This window comes from Pongo pygmaeus, chromosome 9, assembly GCF_028885625.2.
Source record: "Pongo pygmaeus isolate AG05252 chromosome 9, NHGRI_mPonPyg2-v2.0_pri, whole genome shotgun sequence".
NCBI classification, from domain to species: domain Eukaryota; kingdom Metazoa; phylum Chordata; class Mammalia; order Primates; family Hominidae; genus Pongo; species Pongo pygmaeus.
This window is the reverse complement of record NC_072382.2, coordinates 74,898,501-74,921,387: the sequence shown is the minus strand read 5'-3', so window position 1 is coordinate 74,921,387 and position 22,887 is coordinate 74,898,501. Positions and strand designations below refer to the sequence as shown.

Here is a 22,887-nt window from a genome sequence, read left to right as displayed (position 1 = left end):
GAGACGGAATTTCACTTTCGCCCAGGCTGGAGTGCAGTGGCACAATCTCAGCTCACTGCAACTCTGCCTCCCAGGTTCAAGCAATTCTCCTGCCTCAACCTTTGGAGTAGCTGGGATTACAGGTGCCCACCATCACACCTGGCTAATTTTTGTATTTAGTAGAGATGAGGTTTCACTATGTTGGCCATGCTGGTCTCGAACTCCTGACCTCAAGTGATCCGCCCACCTCGGCCTCCCAAAGTCCAGGCGTGAGCCACCGCACCCTGCCACCTTCAAGGTTCTGATGACAGCTTTGCCACTGAGGCCAGGGTGACCTGCAACGAATGTTTTCTTTTGTGCTTTAGTTGTCCTGTCTCTAACATGACCATATCATGCTCCAGAGATTGTCTCTTCTGTCATGAAAAGCCAGAGGAGAGCTAGAGACCTTCAGAGGCCACACAGCCCTGCCACACTCTATCAAAGTGGAAGCACAGAGGATCTGAACCCTTACCTGCCCTTTCCCACAAAGCCAGGACAGGGATTCAGGCACTCAGCTCCTTGGGCCTCTTTCTTCCCTGTGCCCCACAAGAAGGGCTAATATGAAGCTCCTCTCCAATGTACTCTTGTGGGTGTAGCTGGAGGACAGGAAATAGATCTTTATTATGTCAGTTTAAGCCCTGCACCCTCCCACCCTGGTATCATATCTGTGCAGCAGGCTCCCCTGCACACCCTGAGGCTATGGTGGGTAGGGGTGGGGTGAGGCCCAGCTAGCCTCCTCTCACCCCTGCTCCAGCCCACCACAGTCATGTCAGCAATGCCTGGCGCAGCATCTGCTTCTTCTGGGGTGTGAGGCGGGTGGGGAACTGGATGTCGAAGAAGATGAAGAGATCCCCTTTCTTAGTGGGGTCCTCCGGCAATGGCATCCCCTCACCTGGCACCTTCTTGAAGTATTTGGGGCTGAAATAGGAATAAAGAAAGGAGCTTAGAGGGCATCCCAGAGCAGCACCTCAGCAGGTCCCTGTCACATAACCCCTACTCACATAACCCCAGGAAGGGGACAGTCACTGCAGCCTTCACCTGGAGTGGTTCTTAGCCACTGGTTGGGAAAGGAGAGGAGATTGGCTTGTTCCAAACAGCTCACTCCCTGAAAACCTGTTTACACTGAGTCTCTGATGGAGGATTCCAGAAACTTTAAGATACAGGAAACGGGAAGTAAAAGTGAGCAAACCCTGGGGTGAGGGCGGGGGTGCTGGGCTGCCAGGCAAACCTCCGCACGGGCAGAGGGCCTTTCTTGGAAAAGGACTTAGGGGATGCAACTCAGAACTCTAATGAGAAGTTTGGGGGGGATGGAGGCTACGGAGTTGCCCAACAATGGGGGCCTCTAGCCTCTGCAGTGCCTTTGTGTGGATTAGAAAAAGGTGTTCCTTTTGCCAGGTGATTGCAGCCCACAGCTTGGCCAGAGTGTGGGTTCAGTTTTGGTCCTCTCTATCCCCTCAGCAGGGAACCCTTCTGCTGGGGGCAGCCTGTACAACTCTACTGGGCAGACCTGTCACACTACCACCTAAATCGCAGACTAGCCCTTCTCTTGGCTACTGGGGCCCAAGGCAGATGGACTTACTGGACGATGTCATTGATGGGGATGTTGAGCAGACGGTCATCTAGGGTCCTCACCTCCACAGTGCAGCAGGTGAGAGCCTAGGGAAGGTCAGGGACGAAGGTGGAGCTGAGGAGGGTCACCATGGCCCTCCTATTTAGAAGGCGCCTTAGGAACCTGTCCAGTGCCAGACTGTGATTGGGGCACAAGGGAGACGAGGCTGTTCAAGAACTAATAGGTGAATGACCCAGGCAATTTTCTGCCCTGGCAGGAAAGGTGGATGGATCTGGCAGGTGAGATGGATGTTGTATAAATGTAATGATGGAGATAGAATAAAAGCGTTTGTGGGAGCCAAGGAGAGGCCCCTAAACCATTCAGGAGTGGGGCAGGAAGTGGTAGCAGTGGTGGTAGCTATTGATGAGGACCCTATAGGGTCAGGTGAATAGACAGCATTCCATGGAGAGGGCCCAGCAGAAATGAGAACGGAGGTGTGACAATGCACCACACAGGCAGGGTGCTATGCGGCGAAGGGGCTGGAGTGCAGGGGAAGGGGTAAGCAGGGAGCAGATCGCAGAGGGCCTCCAGTGGCACAAAAATGTTCAGACAGGAGTGTGGCAGGGTCTGACGAGTGTGTGGCAGGATCCCTAAGGAGAAGAGCCTGGAGGAGATTAGAAGTGGGGAGGAGGGCCTGCTGCGCAGATCTGGTGTACAGATCCAGGTGGTGCAGATGAGCAGAGGGGACCAAGTGGATGGTGATTTGGCGGGTGGAATCCACAGGGCTTAGTGACTGATGGCAGGTGGTTGTGGGAGGGGAGACCAAGCCTAGGCCAGGACAGGCGGGGCTCACTCTGATCTCCTTCGCACTGCTCCTGCGCTTTGCCCACTCACCTTGCCCAGAGGGATGGGGTTCACGAAGAAGAGGTTGTCATTCTCCCTACGGAAGCGAGGGTGTAGCTTCTCCTTTACAATGAAAATGATGTCTGCTGGGATGATGTTGGGGCCCTGGGCAGGGGACGCCAAAGGGTGACAAGGACTAGTTGGCCATGTGACCTTGGCCAAGTTCCTGCCTCTACTTGTCTCCATGTCTTCATCTGTACAATGGGGAGATGAGAGCAGGTTTTCTGGAAGGGCCTTTTCAGTTTGGCTCCCATAGCCCAGATGGATTAGAAGCCTGAGAAGCTTACCCAAATGAATCCCCCCAGAATTACTTCTGTACTGAGCATGCCCAAAATAGACACACTCAGCTGGAGGGGCGCAGAGGCTTCCTCAGACAGAAGGCAGGTGGAACACTGAGCTGGGGCGTCAGGCAACTGCCCGTATGTCTCTGTCTTGCTAGCAACTCCAGGCATGACACCCCTGTCCCAAACTTCATTAAGTCACCAAAACTCTGCTGAGGTCTCTTCTGGGCGCTGGGGACAGAGGAATCAGACTGGCCCCTAACACTGACGGTGAATCCTCAGCATGCTCAAGACATGATAAAGGGAAGCCCAGAGGCTGGGGCTCAGAGGAGGCTGCCCAGAGCGGGGAACACTGGAGCTGGGTTTTGAAGCATGTTTCTTTGAAGTAGATGTTTTATTTGTTTTTTGTTTGTTTTGTTTTGTTTTGTTTTAGACAGGGTCTCGCTCTGTTGCCCAGGCTGAAGTGCAGTGGCATGATCATACTTCACTGCAGCCTTGACCTCCTCGGCTCAAAAGATCCTCCTGCCTCAGTCTCCTGAGTATCTGGGACCACAGGCACACACTACCATGCCCAGCTAACTTTTTTTGTTTTTAGTAGAGACAAGGTCTCGCTATGTTGCCCAGGCTGGTCTCAAACTTCTGAGCTCAAGTGATTCTCCTGCCTTGGCCTCCCAAAGTGCTGGGGCTATAAGTGTGAGCCACCAGGCCAGACTGGAGGTAGATGTTTCATAGGTGAGAAAGGGGGCAAAAAGTGCAGGCAAAGGAATATGTCTTTCCTGGCTCTGAATGCCTCTTCTCAGGACTTAAGGACTCAGCACGCCTTGGACAATAAATTTATGTTTTTATTTAAATAATATTTAATTTAAAATTATTATTAATAGGCCAGGCACGGTGGCTCACACCTGTAATCCCAGGCACTTTGGGAGGCCGAGGCAGGTCTATCACCTGAGGTCAGGATTTCGAGGCCGGTCTGGCCAACACGGAGAAACCCTATCTCTACAAAAATACAAAAATTAGTTGGGTGTCCGGGTGCAGTGGCTCACGCCTGTAATCCCAGCACTTTGGGAGGCTGAGACAGGTGGATAACCTAAGGTCAGGAGTTCAAGACCAGCCTGGCCAACATGGTGAAACCCCGTCTACTAAAAATACAAAAATCAGCCGGGTATGGTGGTGCATGCCTGTAATCCCAGCTACTGGGGAAGCTGAGGCAGCAGAATAACTTGAACCCAGGAGGCGGAGTTTGCAGTGAGCCGAGATCACACTGCCTTCCAGCCTGGGTAACAAAGCGAGACTGTCTCAAAAAAAAAAAAAAGAAAATTAGCTGTGCGTGGTGGTGCGTGCCTGTAGTCTCAGCTACTCGGGAGGCTGGGGCAGGATATCGCTTGAATCCAGGAGGTGGAGGCTGCAATGAGCTGAGATCGTGCCACCTCACTCCAGCCTGGGTGACAAAGTGAGACTCCATCTCAAAATAAAATTAAATAAATAAATAAGTAAATACAATTATTATGATTAAATGGTTTCTGAGTAGCTACTGTAGTTGGGCTTTATTCTGAGAAGCACTGAAGAAAATCAGGAAAACACTGGAGTTCAGACTGGGATCTCCTTTCAGCTCTCATGTTCTTGCCCTGGGCAAGTCCCATTCTTCTCTGGGCCCCCATTTCCCACTCTGTAAAATGGGGACAGTCCCTGGGCTGCCTGTTCACAGAAGCATTGTAAGGCTAAGGCTCTGTTCCTTGGAAGGAACATTAGGGATCCCATCTCACCCACTCTGCAGACTCGGCTCTCTACAGACCAAGGCTCACAGGGGCAGGAAAAAGTATTGCCTCCTTTCCCTTCCTTTCCTCCTCAGTCTTTCCACCACCTCAGCTCAGTGACTGACCTGAGTCAGCTTCTTCCCCCCTCACCTGGTCCCCTTCCTTCTCAAAGGTGATGCGTGTGCCCTGCCTCCAACCGGGCTTCACATCAATGGTCAGGATCTTGTCCCTGATGGTGGAGGAGTACCCATCCTCATTCAGCACCTGCAGCAACATATCAGGTGTGGGGAGGTCTGCTTAGGACTTCCATGAGTACAGTCGAGATTTGCTCAGATTTTCATGAACACTCAGGCGACCTTTGCACATGTGAAAGATGCTCTATGGGATTTGTACTTGGGCTCAATCCTCTAGCAATGGGGAGAGCCTGCCCTGAGCCACTCCCACTCCCATCTTGTGCCATGACAACCAAGAACTTATGATTCCAGGATGGCAGAGGATGCCACAAGACTGGGGCTGGGGGCTGAGATGCCAAGCAGTCACCATTAGTTGATCAAACACACAGCTCCAGCCCTGGCCACTAACAGATACACGGTGAAAATGTACTCCATTCCTCTCTCCAAATCCCAGAGGCCCGGCCCTGAGCCTCCAGCAAGTCTCTTAATCCCAAAGAGAGAAATGAAAGTCAACATATCTAAGCCTCCCCCAGTGCATTCCCCACTGGGGATCCTTCCACTCCCCAGTCGCATGTCTAGATGAGTGCCATCTGTGGAAAGCATGGCCGCACTGGCATCTCCTCTGCTGGGCAAAGGTGGACAGGGCTTGCTCTTATGCCTGGCACAGGGCTGGGCCATGGGACAGGGCCAAGCCAGGACTAGACACGAGGCACTGAGGGTCTTCCTCAACCCTTAGTTGGGGACTGTCTCCCAGCCCACCCTCCAGGCCCACTGTTCTTTCTTATGCACAAGGCATGCACCCTGATGAAATCCTGGGAATATGGTCTGGTAAAGCCCAGAGGGAAGAATTCAGAGGAGAGTCCTCCCATTCAGAGCCTTTCCAGTTCCTACGGGGATGGGGCTGAACTGAAAGAAAGGACGGGAAAGAGCCTGTCCCAGTTGGGAAGGCTGCAGAGGGCACTCCTGCACTAGGAAAGAACCTGGCTAATGTCCTCAGTTGTCCCTTCTGAATTTCAGATTCCAGAATTCTAAAATCCTAGGTCTCTGAATCTAAGGTTCCATAATTCCATCAGAGACCATCCCTGAGTCCTCCCGCCCGGGTAAGGGAGGAGGCAGCTGCTAGGCTGCAGGAGATAGGTGGCTCCCAGGAGGAGCAAGCTGAGTACTCACCCTTCTGGAGATCTTAATTTTTTTGGTGCAGCCAAAGAATAAGTCCTCCAGGGACAGGTAGAGATCCCGTTCGACTGGGGGGTCCTGCTTCTTGACCCCTCGGCCCTGGAGCCCCCCAAAATTCAAATCCACCTCACTTCCTTCTGCATCAAAAAACTCTGCAGGAGGTAGGGAGAGGAGTAAGAGAAATTGTATCCAGAGACCCAGACATGCATGTATACACGCGCACGCACACACACACACACATACACACACACTCCGCCTCCATATCCAGATATGCTCCCCAACCTCTTCAGTGTCCTGTGTAATACCCAGCATTCTATAACCACCTCTCAGACTGGCCAAGCCAAGGAGCTGTCTTCAACTGCAGATGCAGTGATTATCATCCTTTGCCACTTCCCACTGCTTCACCTCCACTTGGGACATTCCCCCCCGCCCCCCCACCGCTTCCCCGTCTCTCTTATTCACAACTCGACCCTGTAACTCTGGCTGTCTCAGGAAAGGGAGGCGCTCCCTCTGGTGGCCGCGCTCGGGAGTGCCAGAAGAGACTGCTGGTAGTTCTCGGCAGGAAGGTCAGAGCCTGCCAGTCCTCCCTACTCTTCCCCAGACTCCATTCCCCTTCGCTGTCCAGCCCAGCCCAAGACTGCTAAAGACCCCAGACTCAAGTTTCTATAAAGCTGTCAGCTGAGATGGGGAAGGGAAAGGGTTGGTCCCTAACAATTTGAGAGGCCACCAGCATCCCCCAAACTCCTCTTTCCTCAATTTCTTTCGCCCCTGCCCAGCTCTGCACCCATAACCCCTCCTGCTGCCCCCATCCTTCCTCCCAGTGCAAAGACAGCCCCATCCTGGCTCTGCCCCTGATGTGCTGTGTGATCCGTGGGCTTCAGTGTCTTGGTCTGTGGGTTGGGGTAATAATGCCTGACCTGCCTTCCACCATTAAGATGAAGAGCTAAAACTTGCCAAGAGCTTACTATGCGTCAGGTGCTATTTTTGGAACCTTACATTATTATTTCATTGGTCCAGGGAGGCCAAACAAAATGCTTAAGTCCCATAGCTAGTAAGCAGTAGAGTTGGGATCTGAACCACAGGACAATATGACTACGGAACCTGTGTCCTTAACCACTGTGCCACACTGCATCGCTAGATGTGGAAGCCCTTCATAAGCTGTAAACTCGAGGGGTGCTATGGTTAAGAGTTTCCATATTCTGCCTCTCATGGTTAATGCCATGGAATGAACTTCACAGGCTAGAATGGTGAAATGGCCTTAGGCAGGGATGGTGAGGTGACTACACTATGTTCCTCTAAGATGTGATGGGCAATCAAGAGGCCTGCGAATCATCTGGTCCTCCTGTTGCATTGCTGAATTCACTTGTTCACCCAGACCTACAGTGTACCAGGCAGTAAACACCCCAATAGCCAGTCCACAGGAAGCCCAGCCCCTCAACACTGCAGGGAGATGGGACTCAGGAACCCTTGGGGTGGAGCACTAAGGCAGTATAGCTTCTGGGCACTGCCTAAGGAAGCCCAGACCCTGAGCCTGACCTTTCCCAATAAGTGAGACCCTGTAGACTTGCTTGGCTCCTTTGAACTGAGACAGGTAGAGAGACAAGGTCCACCGTATGGCATTTTTGGACTGCAAAGCCCCTTTCCTTTTCTTTTTCTTTTTTCTTTTTCTTTTTTTTGAGATGGAGTCTCGCTCTTGTTGCCCAGGCTGGAGCGCAAAGGCGCAATCTCGGCTCACTGCAACCTCCACCTCCTCGGTTCAAGCGATTCTCCTACCTCAGCCTCCTAAGTAGCTGGGATTATAGGCATGCACCACTGCGCCTGGCTTTTTTTTTTTTTTTTTTTTTTTTTGAAGTCGAGATGGGTTTTCTCCATGGTGGTCAGGCTGGTCTCGAACTCCAGACCTCAGGTGATCCGCCGGCCTTGGCCTCCCGAAGTGCTGGGATTACAGGTGTGAGCTACCATGCCCGGCCGACTGCAAAGCCCCTTTTCATAAACGTTATCTCGTCTGGTAAAAGCCCTTGAGCCTTAATGATTATTTTGGCTATGTAATGGTTAGGAAGCTGGGGTTTCAGAGGGGTGAAATTTTCCCAGGATCACACAGTTCACAAATGGCAGTGCATGGATTGGAAACAGGCCCGCTACTTGAAGCCCCTTGCTGTTTTCAGTCTCACGTGGAGCTTATAAACTCAGCTTCCTCTGGCAGACATGTGAGGGTGGCATACAGTGGAAGCAGTCTCTGAGGCAGAGGGGCTATAACCCACGTATTGGCACAGAAAAGAGAAGGAAAGAAATTTGAAGTTCAGAAAGGCTGAAGTATAGTCAGGGAGAAGGGGCAAGGGGTGTAGGAGAAAACAGGCAGTGAAAATCTAGGCCTTATGTGGGCATAACTGGAGCCAGGAAGTCAGGTGTGAAGGTCTTTTCATTGCCTTTGCAAGATGAGTCTGAGCCTCAGAAATCAACTCTTGGTCAGTTTGTCTGAGACCTGGGATCATGCACCCATCCAGCTACCCAGCCATCCTTCCGCCCACCCAGCCATCCATCCGCCCACCCAGCCATCCTTCCGCCCACCCAGCCATCCTTCTGCCCACCCAGCCATCCATCCGCCCACCCAGCCATCCTTCCGCCCACCCAGCCATCCTTCCGCCCACCCAGCCATCCATCCGTTTACCCAGCCATCCGTCCGCCAACCCACCCATCCATCCGCCTGCCAACCCACCCATCCATCCGCCTGCCAACCCACCCATCCATCCGCCTACCCAGCCATCCATCTGCCTACCCACCCACCCACCATGTGCTCATCTATTCATTCATATACCAACTCATCCATTCATCTATCTGTCCTTCCTTCATTTCATGCATCCACCCATCCACACTCACTCTTGTCAGATGCTAGGCTGGGGTTTGGCTAATCTGAGATCAATCAGACCTGGAGGAGCTCCCAGTCTGGTAGGGAGACAAGCATATTAGGGAAGCTATAAATAGCACAAGAACTGTTTTAACTGCAAAAGAGACAAGAGATATCTTCCCACAAATACAATGTTAGCAAAAGACTGGAAAGAAACTACCCATCAATAAGACAGTAATAAAAAATAATAAATTAGACCTGGCATGGTGGCTCATGCCTGTAATCCCAGCACTTTGGGAGGATGATGCAGGCAGATCACCTGAGGTCAGAAGTTCAAAATCAGTCTGGCCAGTGTTGAGTGGAAACCCCATCGCTACTAAAAATACAAAAATTAGCCAGGCATTCTGGTGCCCACCTGTAATCCCAGCTACTCGGGTGGCTGAGGCAGGAGAATCGCTTGAACCCACGAGGCAGAGGTTGCAGTGAGCCAAGATTGTGCCACTGCACTCCAGCCTGGGCAACAGAGCAAGACTCTAATAATAATAAATTATAAAACACCCATGGTAGCCATGCTGGCACTTGGCATCCGCTCTGTCCTCCTTCTTGCACACCTTCCCTGCTAGAGAATCTGTAGAGCCAAAAGGAACATCCCCCAGACTCTCTTGCAGCTAAGGTTCTGGCTTTGAATTCTGTTCATCAGGTAGTTCCTGAGCTACTTGGGAGGCAGGAAGAAGGCGGCAGGCGTCTCTCCATGGCTCTGTCTGGAGCTGGTGAGCACTGTTGTGGAAATACTAGGTTTTTCTGCAGCAGCCTTTGTGTGTCCACCCACGAGTTTCATGCCTGTCAGAGGCAAGTGAGGCAGCAGTTGCAGCTACATTTATGGTGTGCTCTGGAATGCAACGGTGACATTTCCTGATTCCTTCTTTGTGACTGTGGCAGAGACAGCAGCTCTCCTTGTGGGCTAGTTTAGAGGTGGTGTTCTTGGAAGATTTCCTACAGGGCCAGCTTACAGCCTTCTCACCCAGGCCTTTCAATGATTATTTATTTATTTATTTATTTTATTTTTTTGAGACAAGGTCTCAATCTGTCACCCAGGCTGGAGTGCAGTGGCCCAGTCTTGGCTCACTGCAGCCTCAGCCTCCTGGGCTCAGGCGATTCTCCCACCTCAGCCTCCTGAGTAGCTGGAACTACAGACACACACCACCATTCCTGGCACATTTTTTGTAGAGATGGGGTTTGGCTATGTTGCCCAGGTTGGCACCAAACTCCTACACTCAAGCGATCCAGCCACCTCAGCCTCCCAAAGTGCTGGGATTATAGGAGTGAGCCACCACACCTGGCCTCAGTGATTTTTTAAAGCACTTAATTCCCTGTTTTAAACCTCTTTCTGCTTCACATGGCTAAAACAGTATTTGCTTCTGCAATGGATCCCTAATAGACATCTGTACAATGAAATCTTATGCAGATCTGTACATAGTATATAGATTTGCATATAAGTAAAGTAGATCTATATATAGTATAACATATAAGATAATCTCCAAGATATATTAAGTGAAAAAAAATCAGTGTGTAAAATGTGGCCTTATTTCCTTAACAAAATAAAAGGCTTACATAAAAATAAATACAGCTCATACATGCATGGAAAGTTTCTGGAAGGATACATAAACTGTTTACTAGTAGCTGCTTCCCTAGTAGCTGCTTCTGAGGAAGAAAATGGAGGGCTGGGCCAGACAAGGTGGCTCATGCCTGTAATCCCAGCACTTTGGGAGGCCGAGGTGGGCAGATCACCTGAGGTCAGGAGTTCAAGACCAGCCTGGCCAACATGGCGAAACCCTGTCTCTACTCTATGAAAAATACAAAAATTAGCCAGGCGTGGTGGCTCACACCTGTAATCCCAGCACTTTGGGAGGCAGAGGTGGGCAGATCAGCTGAGGTCAGGAGTTCAAGACCAGCCTGGCAGACATGGTGAAACCACATCTCTACTAAAAAATATAAAATTATTAGCTGGGTGTGGTGGTGGGTGCCTGTAATCCCAGCTACTCAGGAGGCTGAGGCAGGGAGAACTGCTTGAACCCGGGAGGCGGAGGTTGCAGTGAGCTGAGATCATGCAACTGTACTCCAGCCTGGGTGACAGAACAGGACTCCATCTAAAAAAAAATAAAAAGAAAGAAAAAGAAAATGGAGGGCTGGAATGTATTTCTTTTTCAATGAATTCTGTTTTACTTTTTCTTTTGCAATGTGTTATATATATTTATTAAAGTAAAAATAGGCTGGGCACGGTGGCTCATGCCTGTAATCCTAGCATTTTGGGAGGCCAAGGCGGGCAGATTGCCTGAGCTCAGGAGTTCGAAACCAGCCTGGGCAACATGGTGAAACCTCATCTCTACTAAAAATATTAAAAAATTAACCGGGTGTGGCAGCGTGCGCCTGTAGTCCCAGCTACTCGGGAGGCTGAGGCAGGAGAATCATTTGAACCCGGGAGACAGAGGTTGCAGTGAGCCAAGATCGCGCCACTGCACTCCAGCCTGGGCAACAGAGTGAGTCTCCATCTCCAAAAAAAGTAAGTAAATAAAATAAAATAATAAAGTAAGAATAAAAACAAAACTACTCAATGAAAAGCATCACTTATAGCTGTGTCCTTTCTCCGTAAGGCAAGGTGGGGGAGGAAGACCTCTTACCACTGAAGGGGTTGTTTCCACCAAAGAACTCATGGAACACCTTTTCAGGTTTGCCATGGAAGACGTAACCAGTTGTCCACGGGGTCTGGGATCCAAACTCCAAAGGAATCCCACCCTTCAGGCCCTCTTCTCCAAACTTGTCGTAGATGCCTCTCTTCATGGCTGTGGATGGGCATCACCTTAAGGAGGTGTCCAACTTTGGGGGCTGAGATAGGTGGAGGGGCTGGGAAGCAGGCGGATATGGAGAAAGGGAAGGGGCAGAAGCAGCCTGATCCCAAAGTGCCTGCTGTCTGGCAGTCTTTGGAATGAGACCCTAGGAGTCAGGGGTTCCATTTCATTCTGGGAGGACCTAGGTATGGCTCCTGTAGCCCAGAAGAGAGATGGGAAAGCCTTGAGTTTGCTGGGGGCAGGGTGAGAGATTAGGGGAATAACTGAGAGACTGAGGCTCAGGCCATGGCCCTGGGATTTGGCCTAACTCAGTCATCATGGCCACTGTCTTATCTGGGGTAAACGGAATCGTAGAACCTTGACATTTTAGAAGCTAAGAATTCTAGAGACTCCAAATTTTAGAACTTTGAAATCCTAGAGTCTAAGGACCCTGAAGTCCTGAAAACTCGGGGCTGTAGAAACCTTAGTGATCTTCTAGCTGTACTTCTGCAGGAACCAGGATTAGTCTCCAGGACAAGCCCCCAGGGAAAGCCCCGCAGGACGGCCCTGGGTGCTGGGGCAGGGATCACACTTTCTTCACTCTGCTGGTTTCCGTAGGAGACAGATTTCCTAATTACTCCTGGCCTTTCTCTGCCTCTTCCTGCTCTTGCTGGCGCTGGGGAAATGGACACTCAGCCACTGGGAAGGACCTCTGGGAGGGACAGGTGGGCATGGCTGCCCAGCTTCAGCTTTCTTTCCTGTAGCTGCAAGACCCTTATTCTGTTCCTCCTGGGGAAGGTCCCGTCCCCCCAGGGCATAGGGATGTGTGGGGAATGTGCCCCAGCTCCCACACTGCCTGCCAGGGTGAGCGAGTCATTGTAATCCTGGGCTCCACACCCCATGTCCTCCACCTCAGCTTGCTTCTACTGAGAAAGGCAGGTCCATTTTCTGTCTTCTCTGTGTGTCTAGATTCTAGGCAGGGAAGAAGGATGCTTCCTTGCTATTGGGCCCCCTCAGAAAACCCAACAGTCTGGAGACTTAAGAAATGATCCTAATCACGCGGGGTGCTCAGCCCCACAGCTACTCACGGTCACTCAGCACATCGTAGGCCTCTGCTATTTGCCTGAAAATCTCTGCTGAAGACGGCTCATTTGACTTCAACGGGTGGTGCTTAAGGGCGAGTCTGCGGTACCTGGAGTAGGGAGAATTAATACAAGTCATATCAGCTGGCCTGTTTCTGAGGGCAGACCAGAGTTCAGAGCCGGCACTCTGTCCACTCCTGCCTAGCTATAAACCCGGGTGGCTTCACGGGCTGTGGTGGCTGCGGAGGTGCACTGCTCAGCTCTTGAAGAGTAGCTGGTGCGGGGAGCACAGCTGACAGTTCCAGCAGCTGCCCCCCTAGGCATCTGAGCTGAAGCTACTGCCCCTGAGCTGCCCTCAATGCTTACGTGTGGTGGGGATACCAGGGCTGGCCCATTCCTGCAAGACACAGGACTCCTCCAAAGGGCAAGCTTTGCGTGAGGGCTCCCCAGAGGCTGGCTGAGCTGCTCCCGGGACCTCGCTGCACTCTCCCTCCCTCTTCCCCTCCCTGTCTCCACTCGCAGGTGTCAGGCTGCACTGTGCGCGCTCCTGCTCCCTTCCCTTCATACTTCACGGTTTCTCCAGGTACATTTCCTGCGCAACTAATCCTGTTTGCTTCTTAGAGGACCGGAGCAGACACACAGGCGTCTTGGGAGGATGAACTACAATTGGGTGTGCAGCGGTCATGGCTGAGGCGCTCAGTGCCCGTCGGGTTCCTGTGCCGCCCCCACCCACTCTCTGCTCATTTTTTCCCTTCTGTTCCTGCCCAGTCCTCTGCTATTTGCCTGAAAATCTCTGCTGAAGACGGCTCATTTGACTTCAACGGGTGGTTAAAGGGCGAGTCTGCGGCACCTGGAGGAGGGAGGGTTGATACAAGTCGTACCAGCTGGCCTGTTTCTGAAGGGCCGACATCGCAGCGTCTGAGAATATGTATCGGCAGTGACCCGGGGTGGGGGAGCGATGGCGCGGATTGGGTCGTTTGTGGAGAGTTTAATAAAAGGACCATTCGCCCAGGTGCAGGAGGAGCGGAGGGAGACTGCCAGAGACAGCGGAGTGCAGTTTTCCCAGGCCAGGAACCCTGAGGGGTCTGTTGGAGTGTGTGGACAGGGCCCTCAGCGGAGCTGTGACCTTCTGTCAAGCGACACAGCTGACTGAAGAAACCCCATAGGAGGAGAACTGGGGAATAAAGCCGCAGCCCTGCCCTTCTGCCTCCCCATCTCCCGCCTGATGCTCCATGTGGAAGGCTGAGGGCAAGGAAGCCTCCCGGAGCTGAGCAGGGCAGGAAGGGTGGGGAGTGAGTCTGGAGGGCTGCACGGGAAGCATCCAGCACAGACGCCTGTCATTCAGCCCAAGCGTAACCCCCCACCTTGCCTCCGCCCGCTTTTCCAGTGCCCACACCCGCCTCGCCACCATCCCTAGAGTTCCACAGCTTCTCTTCTCATTCCAGAGGCAGGCTTCTGTCTCTCACAGCTAAATCTCCATCGCGAACCAGACCACTTCCCTGAGCCAAAGACTACCTCCAACTGCCTACTTGCCATCTCCTCTCCAAGGTGTCATAAATTCACTGAGCCCAGACATATACTTTTTTTTTTTTTTTGAGATGGAGTTTCTCTCTTGTTGCCCAAGCTGGAGTGCAATGGCGCCATCTCGGCTCACTGCAACCTCCGCCTCCCGGGTTCAAGCTATTCTCCTGCCTCAACCTCCCAAGTAGCTGAGATTACAGGCACCCGCCACCACACCCGGCTAATTTTTTGTATTTTTATTAGAAACAGGGTTTCACTATGTTGGCCAGGCTGGTCTCGAACTCCTGACCTCCTCAGGTGATCTGCCCACCGTGGCCTCCCAAAGTGCTGAGATTACAGGTGTGAGCCACCTCACCCTGCCGACACATACATTTTCATTGCGTAATTTTTCCCCAGGCACTGCAACCAGAAATGTGAGCACTTTGACTCCAAGTTCTCCTTTGTCCCCTCTACCCCTATCCCATCAGTCACCAAGTCACATGGGGTTTTACTTCTAAATAATGTTCTGGGCCAGGTGCAGTGGCTCATGCCTGTAATCCCAACACTTTGGGAGGCCGAGGTGGGAGGATCACTTAAGCTCAGGAGTTCAAGACTAGCCTGGGCAACATGGCAAAACTATGACTCTACAAAAAAAATGCAAAAATTAGCCGGGCATGGTGGCATACACCTGTAGTCCCAGCTACTAGGGAGGCTGATGTGGGAGGATTGCTTGAGCCCAGGAAGTCAAGGCTGCAGTGAGCTGAGATTGTGCCACTGCACTCCAGCCTGGGTGACAGCATGACTGTGTCTCAAAATAAATAAGAAACCTGTTCCTGTCTCTTTATCCCTAAAAGTATTGTAGAACCATGTCTTCCTGCACCCAGTGGCCCCTTCTCCACTGCACTGTGTGCTGCCAATTGCGGTATCTCTCGCTGTCGCTCTCACTCTCTCTGCTCTTGTTAATGCTGATGCTTCTAAAATACTTTCTTTTAAAAAAAAATTTTTTTTTTTGAGACGGAGTCTCGCTCGTCGCCCAGGCTGGAGTGCAATGGCGCGATCTTGACTCACTACAACCTCCGCCTCCTAGGTTCAAGCGATTCTCCTGCCTCAGCCTCCCAAGTAGCTGGGATTACCGGCATAAGCCACCACGCCTGGCTAATTTTTGTATTTTTAGTAGAGGCAGAGTTTCACCACGTTGGCCGGGCTGGTCTTGAACTACTGACCTCAGGTGATCCGCCCACCACAGCCTCCCAAAGTGCTAGGGTTACAGGCGTGAGCCACCACGCCCGGCCTTCTGAAATACTTTCTGACCAGGTCCCTCTCTTGGCATAACCCTTCACTGGTTTCCCCATTGTCTCCAGCATAAAACTCAGATGTCTCACTCTAAGATCCAAGCCCCTGCTTCTCCCTCTGGCCTCACTCACTGTTCTCCCTTGCGGCTCCCTTGACCTCTCCTGCATGACTCACCCCTCTGCAGCTCCTCCCAGCTTCTCTGGGCAATTTTTAATTCATCCTTCAACTTTCGGCTCAGGTGCCAAATCCTCCAGGGCACCTTCCCTTACTGCTAGCCTCCTTTCTAGGTTAGACTCCCCTTCCCAAGTCCCCAGCACCTTTGATCCTCGTCCTCAGCAGTGCTGTGTTCCAGGTGTCTATTGACTCGTCTGTCTAATAGACTGGGAGGTCCTGGAGTTGCTGCATCCAGTTCTAGCCCCAGTGCTGGGCACTGAGCAGGAGTGAGTAAATAAATGATACACGCTCAGCATCCTGCAGGGCAGCCCATCTCACTGTGGCGTGGCTCTGACTTTTAGGCAATGCCTCCTCTTACTGCGATAGGAAGCTGGATCTGCTGTCCTGCAACTGTCCCTCCATCCATAAGGGCCCTGGCTGTGCCCTGCGGACCTTACAGAGAGAATATCTACCTTCAGAGACTTGAAGACAATTGTCATAGTCTTCCAAACCAGCCTTTCTCAATTATAAAGGTCACAGTCAGTTATTTTTATTTATTTAGAGATAGAGTCTCACTCTGTCACCTAGGCTGGAGTGCAGTGGCGTGATCTGGGCTCACTGCAATGTCCACCTCCCAGGTTCAAGTAGCTGGAACTACAGGCGCCCACCACCACACCTGGCTAATTTTTGTATTTTTAGTAGAGACGGGTTTTTGCCGTGTTGGCCATGCTGGTCTCAAACTCCTGGCCTCAAGTGATCCGCCCATCTCAGTCTCCTGTAATCCCAGCACTTTGGGAGGCCGAGGCAGGCAGATCACTTGAGATCAGGAGTTCGAGACCAGGCTGGCCAACATGGTGAAACCCCGTCTCTACTAAAAATACAAAAATTAGCCGGGCACGGTGGCACACACCTGTAGTCCCAGCTACTCGGGGGGCTGAGGCAGAAGAATCACTTGAACCTAGAAGGCGGAGGTTGCAGTGAGCAGAGATCGTGCCACTGCACTCCAGCCTGGGTGACAGAGAGAGACTCCGTTTCAAAAAAAAAAAAAAAAAGTAACAAGGTTTGAGAAAGGTTTAGTTTTTCATATAAATTTGAGTGGTTTCAAAATTATCCCTGCCGTAACATCACTCTCATTCACCTGCTTTCCTGAGTGGGAGAAAAAGGGGTGAAATCACAGCTTGAACACTGCAATTATGAATCCTGGGCAATCATAAACCATCATGGTGCTTTTCTTCCTTATATAAGTTTAGCTCTTTTTTTTTGATGAATATCTAGGTGATCCCATGAGCAAGCATGTCATACATGTGACTTAGAGTTATTGCAGGGGAGAAGGGTTAAGGACTGCTTTTTGAAACATACACAGTTCTTTTAATCACTCTATTTATTTTTATTTATTTAGTTACTTATTTTTGAAATGGAGTTTTGCTCTTGTTGCCCAGGCTGGAGTACAATGGCTCAATCTTGGTTCACTGCAACCTCCACCTCCCAGGTTCAAGCGATTCTCCTGCCTCAGCCTCCCACATAGCTGGGATTACAGGAGCCTGCTACCATGCCCGGCTAATTTTTTTTAGTAGAGACAGGGTTTTACCGTGTTGACCAGGCTGGTCTCAAACTTCTGACCTCAGGAGATCCTCCTGCCTCGTCCTCCCAAAGTGCTGGGATTACAGGCATGAGCCACCGTGCCCGGCCTAACTTTTTTTTTTTTTTTTTTGAGACGGAGTCTCGCTCTGTCGCCCAGGCTGGAGTGCAGTGGCGTGATCTCGGCTCACTGCAAACTCCGCCTCCCAGGTTCACGCCATTCTCCTGCCTCACCCTCCCAAGTAGCTGGGACTACAGGCGCCTGCTACCACGCCCGGCTATTTTTTTGTATTTTTAGTAGAGACGGGGTATCACCGTGTTGTCCAGGATGGTCTTGATCTCCTGAACTCATGATCCGCCCACCTCAGCCTCCCAAAGTGCTGGGATTACAGGCGTGAGCCACCGCGCCCGGCCTATTTTTTTTAATTTATTTATTTTTTTGAGACGAAGTCTTACTCTGTCACCCAGGCTGGAGTGCAATGGCACGATCTCAGCTCACTGCAACCTCTGCCTCCTGGGTTCAAGCAATTCTCCTGTCTCAGCCTCCCGAGTAGCTGGGATTACAGGCATGCGCCACTACACCCAGCTAATGTTTTGTATTTTTCATAAAGAAGTGGTTTCACCAAGTTGGCCAGGCGGGTCTCAAACTCCTGACCTCAAGTGATCCACCTGCCTCAGCCTCCCAAAGTGCTAGGATTACAGGTGTGAGCCACTGCGTCCAGCCATTTTTATTATTATTATTATTATTATTGAGATGGAGTCTCGCTCTGTCGCCCAGGCTGGAGTGCAGTGGCGTGATCTTGCTCACTGTAAGCTCCACCTCCCGGGTTCACGCCATTCTCCTGCCTCAGCCTCCCGAGTAGCTGGGACTACAGGTGCCCACCAGCACGCCCAGCTAAATTTTTGTATTTTTTAGTAGAGACAGGGTTTCACCGTGTTAGCCAGGATGGTCTTGAGGGAAGAGAGAGACCGTCTCATATTGTTTTATATTGTTTTATACTCAGTACCTGTTTTAAAAAAAAACAACAAGGAAGTAAAACCAAAGACAGGCAGCCCAGTGCCAGGCCTGAAACCAGGCCTTGGGCCTGCCTGGCCTAAACCCAGTAAAAAATCAACTCATAACTTAGAAACCAATGTTATTCATAGATTCTAGACATTGTATAAAAGAACATTGTGAAACTCCCTGCCCTGTTCTGTTTCTCTCTGACTACCAGTGCATGAAACCCGTCACATACCTCTTGCTTGCTCAAATCAATCACGACCCTTTCTTTAGTGTTGTGAGCCCTTAAAAGGGACAGAAATTGTACACTCGGGGAGCTCGGATTTTAAGGCAGTAGCTTGCCGATGCTCCCAGCTGAATAAAGCCCTTCCTTCTACAACTCGGTGTCTGAGAGGTTTTTTCTGCGGCTTGTCCTGCTACAGTCTCGATCTCCTGACCTCGTGATCTGCCCACCTCAGCCTCCCAAAGTGCTGGGATTACAGGCGTGAGCCACGGCGCCCGGCCCAGCCATTTTTATTTTTTTGAGACAGGTCTTGCTCTGTTGCCCAGACTGGAGTGCAGTGGTGCAATCATAGCTCAATGCAGCCTCTACCTTCCGGGCTCAAGCGATCCTCCCACCTCAGCCTCCCAAGTAGCTGGGACTATGGGTGTGTGCCACCATGACCAGCTAATTTTTAAATTTTCTGTAGACACAGGGTCTCCCTATGATGCCCAGGCTGTCCTCTCAAACTCCTGGGCTCAAGGGATCCTCCTGCTCTGGCCTCCTAAAGTGCTCAGATTACAGGCATGAGCCACCATGCCAGGCCTTAATCACTCTTTATATGACATGGTTTCACATGCAAATGATTGCTGGACACATGCATTATCTCATCTAATCCTATTTCAATCTCACAGCAACCTTTATTATGATGATGATTTTTAGACATGGGAAAACTTCGGCTCAAAGAAGTTAAGTAATTTGCCTAGGTCACACAGCTAGCAGGTAAGTGAATCTGGATTCTGATCCAGCCCTTTTCAGTGCTTAAGCTGTGCTTATCTTTCTGCACTCCCACTGCCCTTCCTCCTGATTACCTTTCCCTGGATGGGTCCTTCTGGTCAGTGAGATGCTTCAAAGAGTGGGTGACACCATACACTGTCCTGAGTTGTTCTCAAATCCTTTCATGAGTTTGTGTCTTTTTTCTCCAACAACACTGCAGACTCTCCACTTACGCCACTGATCCCCTACAGGACCTGGCCCAGGAATAGGCCCATGACTGGTAACTCTTGGAGGCCTGATGTCTGAACACTGGCTCCACCATTTACTAGTACGTGGCCGTTGGATAATAATGGCACTTAATTCTCAGGGCTGTTGTGAGGATTAAACAGTGATGGAAAGTTCTCAGAACAGCACCTACACACTCAAAACATGCACCTATTGTCACTGCCTAACTTAATTGATTGAGTTATCCTGGACTCCTCTTTTCTTTACCCTCCAGTGATCCACTTAATTGCCAAATCCATTCCCTCCCCTTTCTCCAGCCTCACTTTTTGCCTTAGTTACCACGAACAGCCTCCTAAAGGGTCTCTCTCCTTCCAAGATAACTTCCACAGCCCCCCGTACTTCCTCTTTTGTAACACTCATCACAGTTGTGGTGACTTATTCAACATCTATTCAGCAACAAAATCTAGCTGCATGAGGTAAGGGAGTGCCACTGTCGGATTCAGACATTTATCTCCAGATGCTACCACTGCAGCAGGAATGAAGTACCCTCTCAACCCTTGTGGTAGACGCTCAATAAATATTTGTTTAAAAAAGCATGTTTTTGGCCGGGTGCGGTGACTCACACCTATAATCCCAGCACTTGGGAAGGCTGAGGTGGGTGGATCACCAGAGGTCAGGAGTTTGAGACCAGCCTGACCAAAAAGGAGAAACCCCGTCTCTACTAAAAATACAAAATTAGCTGGGCATGGTGGTGTTTGCCTGTAATCCCAGCTACTTGGGAGGCTGAAGCAAAAGAATCGCTTGAACCCAGGAGGCGGAGGTTGCGGTGAGCCGAGATCACGCCATTGCACTCCAGCCTGGGCAACAAGACCAAAACTCCGTCTCAAAACAAAAAACAAAAACATGTTTTCAGACAAATGTACTGACTCCTGTCGTAGGCTTTCTTAGGAATGAGCCAGAACATCTTTAAGACCTGATGGAAGTATTCAGGAATGTAGTTTAGTCAATGCTGAAAACCTCCATCATGGTTAGAATTGAATTTATAACATCCATCTGACCTGGCCACTCCCTTGTTCACAAGCCTCTGGTTCTCCATAATATTCAAGATAAAGTTCAAATGGCTCCTTTGTCCCCATTTCATTGCTGGGAAAAGCAAGGCACTCAGGAGAGGAGATAGGGAATGGAGCATAAAGGGAGATGGGTTGGGAGCAGATTGAGGAACTAAAGAGTTCAAATTTCCAACCTGGGCCCTGACCCAGACCAAAGATACAGGTATGCAAGAAGTGAAAGGAGGAACAAGGTTTACCTTGTCTGCCCTAAGCTGTGCAGGAAAGCTCGTTTTGGAAGAGAAGAGGGCAGGGCCTGCCCCAGCACACCCCTAAGGCCTGGCTCCCACCCCAACTTACGCCTGCTTGATCTGGGCATCCTCTGAATTGTGAGTGATCCCGAGCACAGAGTAATAATCCTGGCCCATGGCTGGCTAGCTGGCAGTCAGGCCCTGGATAGTCCTCAGACTCTAGCAAGGCTGTTAGTTGGCTTCCTTGGTTACTCCTGACAACCGCACAGGTGCACTCTGGGAGTTGTAGTTCCACTTCCCTAAACAAATCTCCTCAGCTCTGCCACAGAGAGGAGTCAGTGAAAGGACTGGGAGAGCTGGGGCTGATTCTGTGACCCTGTGAAAGGTCACTCAACTCGGAAATTGGAGACTCACAGGGCTCTGTTTTATTTTGTTTTTGTTTTTAAAGAGAGCAGTAATTAGTTTTAATAAAAAGGTTTTAGAAGAAATGCATTTGGCTAATTTTTTAAAAATACATTTATTTTAGAACAGTTACAGAGTTTTAGATAAGTTGAGAAGACAGTACGGAGAGTTCCCAAATACCTCACATCCACATTCCCCTATTTTATTATTATTATTATTATTTTTATGTTTTTGAGACAGGGTCTCCACTCTGTCACCCAGGCTGGAGGGCAGTGGCAGGATCACACCTCACTGTAGCCTCGACCTCCCAGGCTCAAGGGATTCTTCCACCTCAGCCTTCCAAGTAGCTGAGACCCAGGCGTGCACTACCATGCCTGGCTAATTTTTGTATGTTTCATAGAGACGGGGTTTCACCACGTCGCCCAGGCTGGTCTTGAACTCTTGGGCTCGCCTTGGCCTCCCAAAGTGCTGGGATTACAGCCGTGAGCCACTGCATTCACATTCCCCTATTACTAACATCTTACATTAGTATGGTACATTTGTCATAAATAATGACCAATATTGATACATTATTATTAACTAAAATCCACATTTTATTCAGATTTACTAGTTGTTTTAACCTAATATCTTATTTCTGTTCCAGACCCCATCCAGGATGCCATGTTACACTTAACTGTCACATCTCCTCTGGTGCCTCCTGACTGACAGTTTCTCAGACTTCCCGTGTTTTTGATGACCTTTACAGTTTAAGTAATAATGGTCAGGTGTTTTGTAGAATGTCCCGCAACTGGAATTTGTTTGGTGTTTTTGTTTTTGTTTGTTTCTGTTTTTTGAGATGGAGTCTCACTCCGTTGCCCAGGCTGGAGTGCAGTGGCACAATTTCAGCTCACTGCAACCTCTGCCTCCCGGGTTCCAGCGATTCTCCTGCCTCAGCCTCCCGAGTAGCTGAGATTACAAGCATGCGCCACCATGCCCGGCTAATTCTTGTATTTTTAGTGGAGACAGGGTTTCGCCATGTTGGCCAGGCTGGTCTCAAACTCCTGACCTCAAGTGATCCACCCACCTCAGCCTCCCAAAGTGTTGGGATTACAGGCGAGAGCCACCGCGCCTGGCCCTCCTTTCCCCCTTGCTGTATTGCACTCTTTGGAAGGCAGTCACTGTGCGGCCCACCCTTACAGTGAGGGAGTTATGCTCCACCTCTCTGAGTACAGCAGAGCCCTGTTTTCCATGCACATCCCAAATCCAATTGGTTACCAAGCTCAGTCCATTCTGCTTTCTAAACAACCTCTCAGGCCTAGGTTCTCTGCTCTTCCTCCTCATAATCAGGGCCCAGCTCTGGCTTCATCTTTCAGCAAGACCACAACAACTTCCTCACGGGCCTGCCTGCCTTGTCTCCACACTCCTCATTACTTCTAGTGAACTCCAAACGCTTACCATGGCACACAGGCCCTCTGTGATCTGCTGCCTCTCTTTCTACCTTGAGCTCTCACCACTGTCCTACATGCACCCACTGCTTGTCAGAATGGACTGCAGTGCTTGCCACTGCCCAGACCAGCCATCCCCTCTCCTCATTCACCTCTGCTGCCACCTCTGCTCAGAACCTCCCGCCCAACCCACCACAGACCCTCGCCTCAACCCAGCTAACTTCTATTTGTTTTCTCTTCTTAGGAAGAAAAAGCGCAGCATTAGAACATTCCTTCTTGAAGGAATATTGCCCCGATGTGCCCCTCCCTACCTGTTTGTAATTCTCTTGCTTTTCTTTAGAGCTTTACTCCATATGCCTGTACCCAGTGGTGTGCTGGTTTGTGGCATTTGCCAGTTTTCCCAAGCCAGTACAAGCCAGCTCTAGTGCCCCAC

The 22,887-nt window shown here is 50.6% G+C and overlaps 1 protein-coding gene across 6 annotated transcripts; it reads right to left on the bottom strand.

Moving 5' to 3' along the window:
- Nucleotides 1-592: 592 nt before the first annotated feature.
- On the bottom strand, nt 593-20,899 carry DNAJB13 (DnaJ heat shock protein family (Hsp40) member B13). 6 transcript variants are annotated; one of them, XM_054440923.2, is made up of 9 exons: nt 20,738-20,863; nt 13,390-13,456; nt 12,613-12,716; nt 11,378-11,539; nt 5,849-6,006; nt 4,656-4,769; nt 2,462-2,575; nt 1,598-1,674; nt 605-936 (listed from the first exon to the last, which is right to left on the bottom strand). In XM_054440923.2, the coding sequence occupies exons 1-9, from the start codon at nt 20,754-20,756 to the stop codon at nt 783-785; spliced, it is 969 nt and encodes a 322-aa protein (XP_054296898.1). In that variant the 5' UTR covers nt 20,757-20,863; the 3' UTR covers nt 605-782. The 6 variants fall into 6 exon arrangements, with proteins under 6 accessions (XP_054296899.1, XP_054296898.1, XP_054296902.1 ...); XM_054440924.1 differs by lacking the exon at nt 13,390-13,456 and having other exon boundaries at nt 593-936; nt 20,738-20,899; XM_054440925.1 differs by lacking the exon at nt 2,462-2,575 and having other exon boundaries at nt 617-936; nt 20,738-20,893.
- Nucleotides 20,900-22,887: the final 1,988 nt, after the last annotated feature.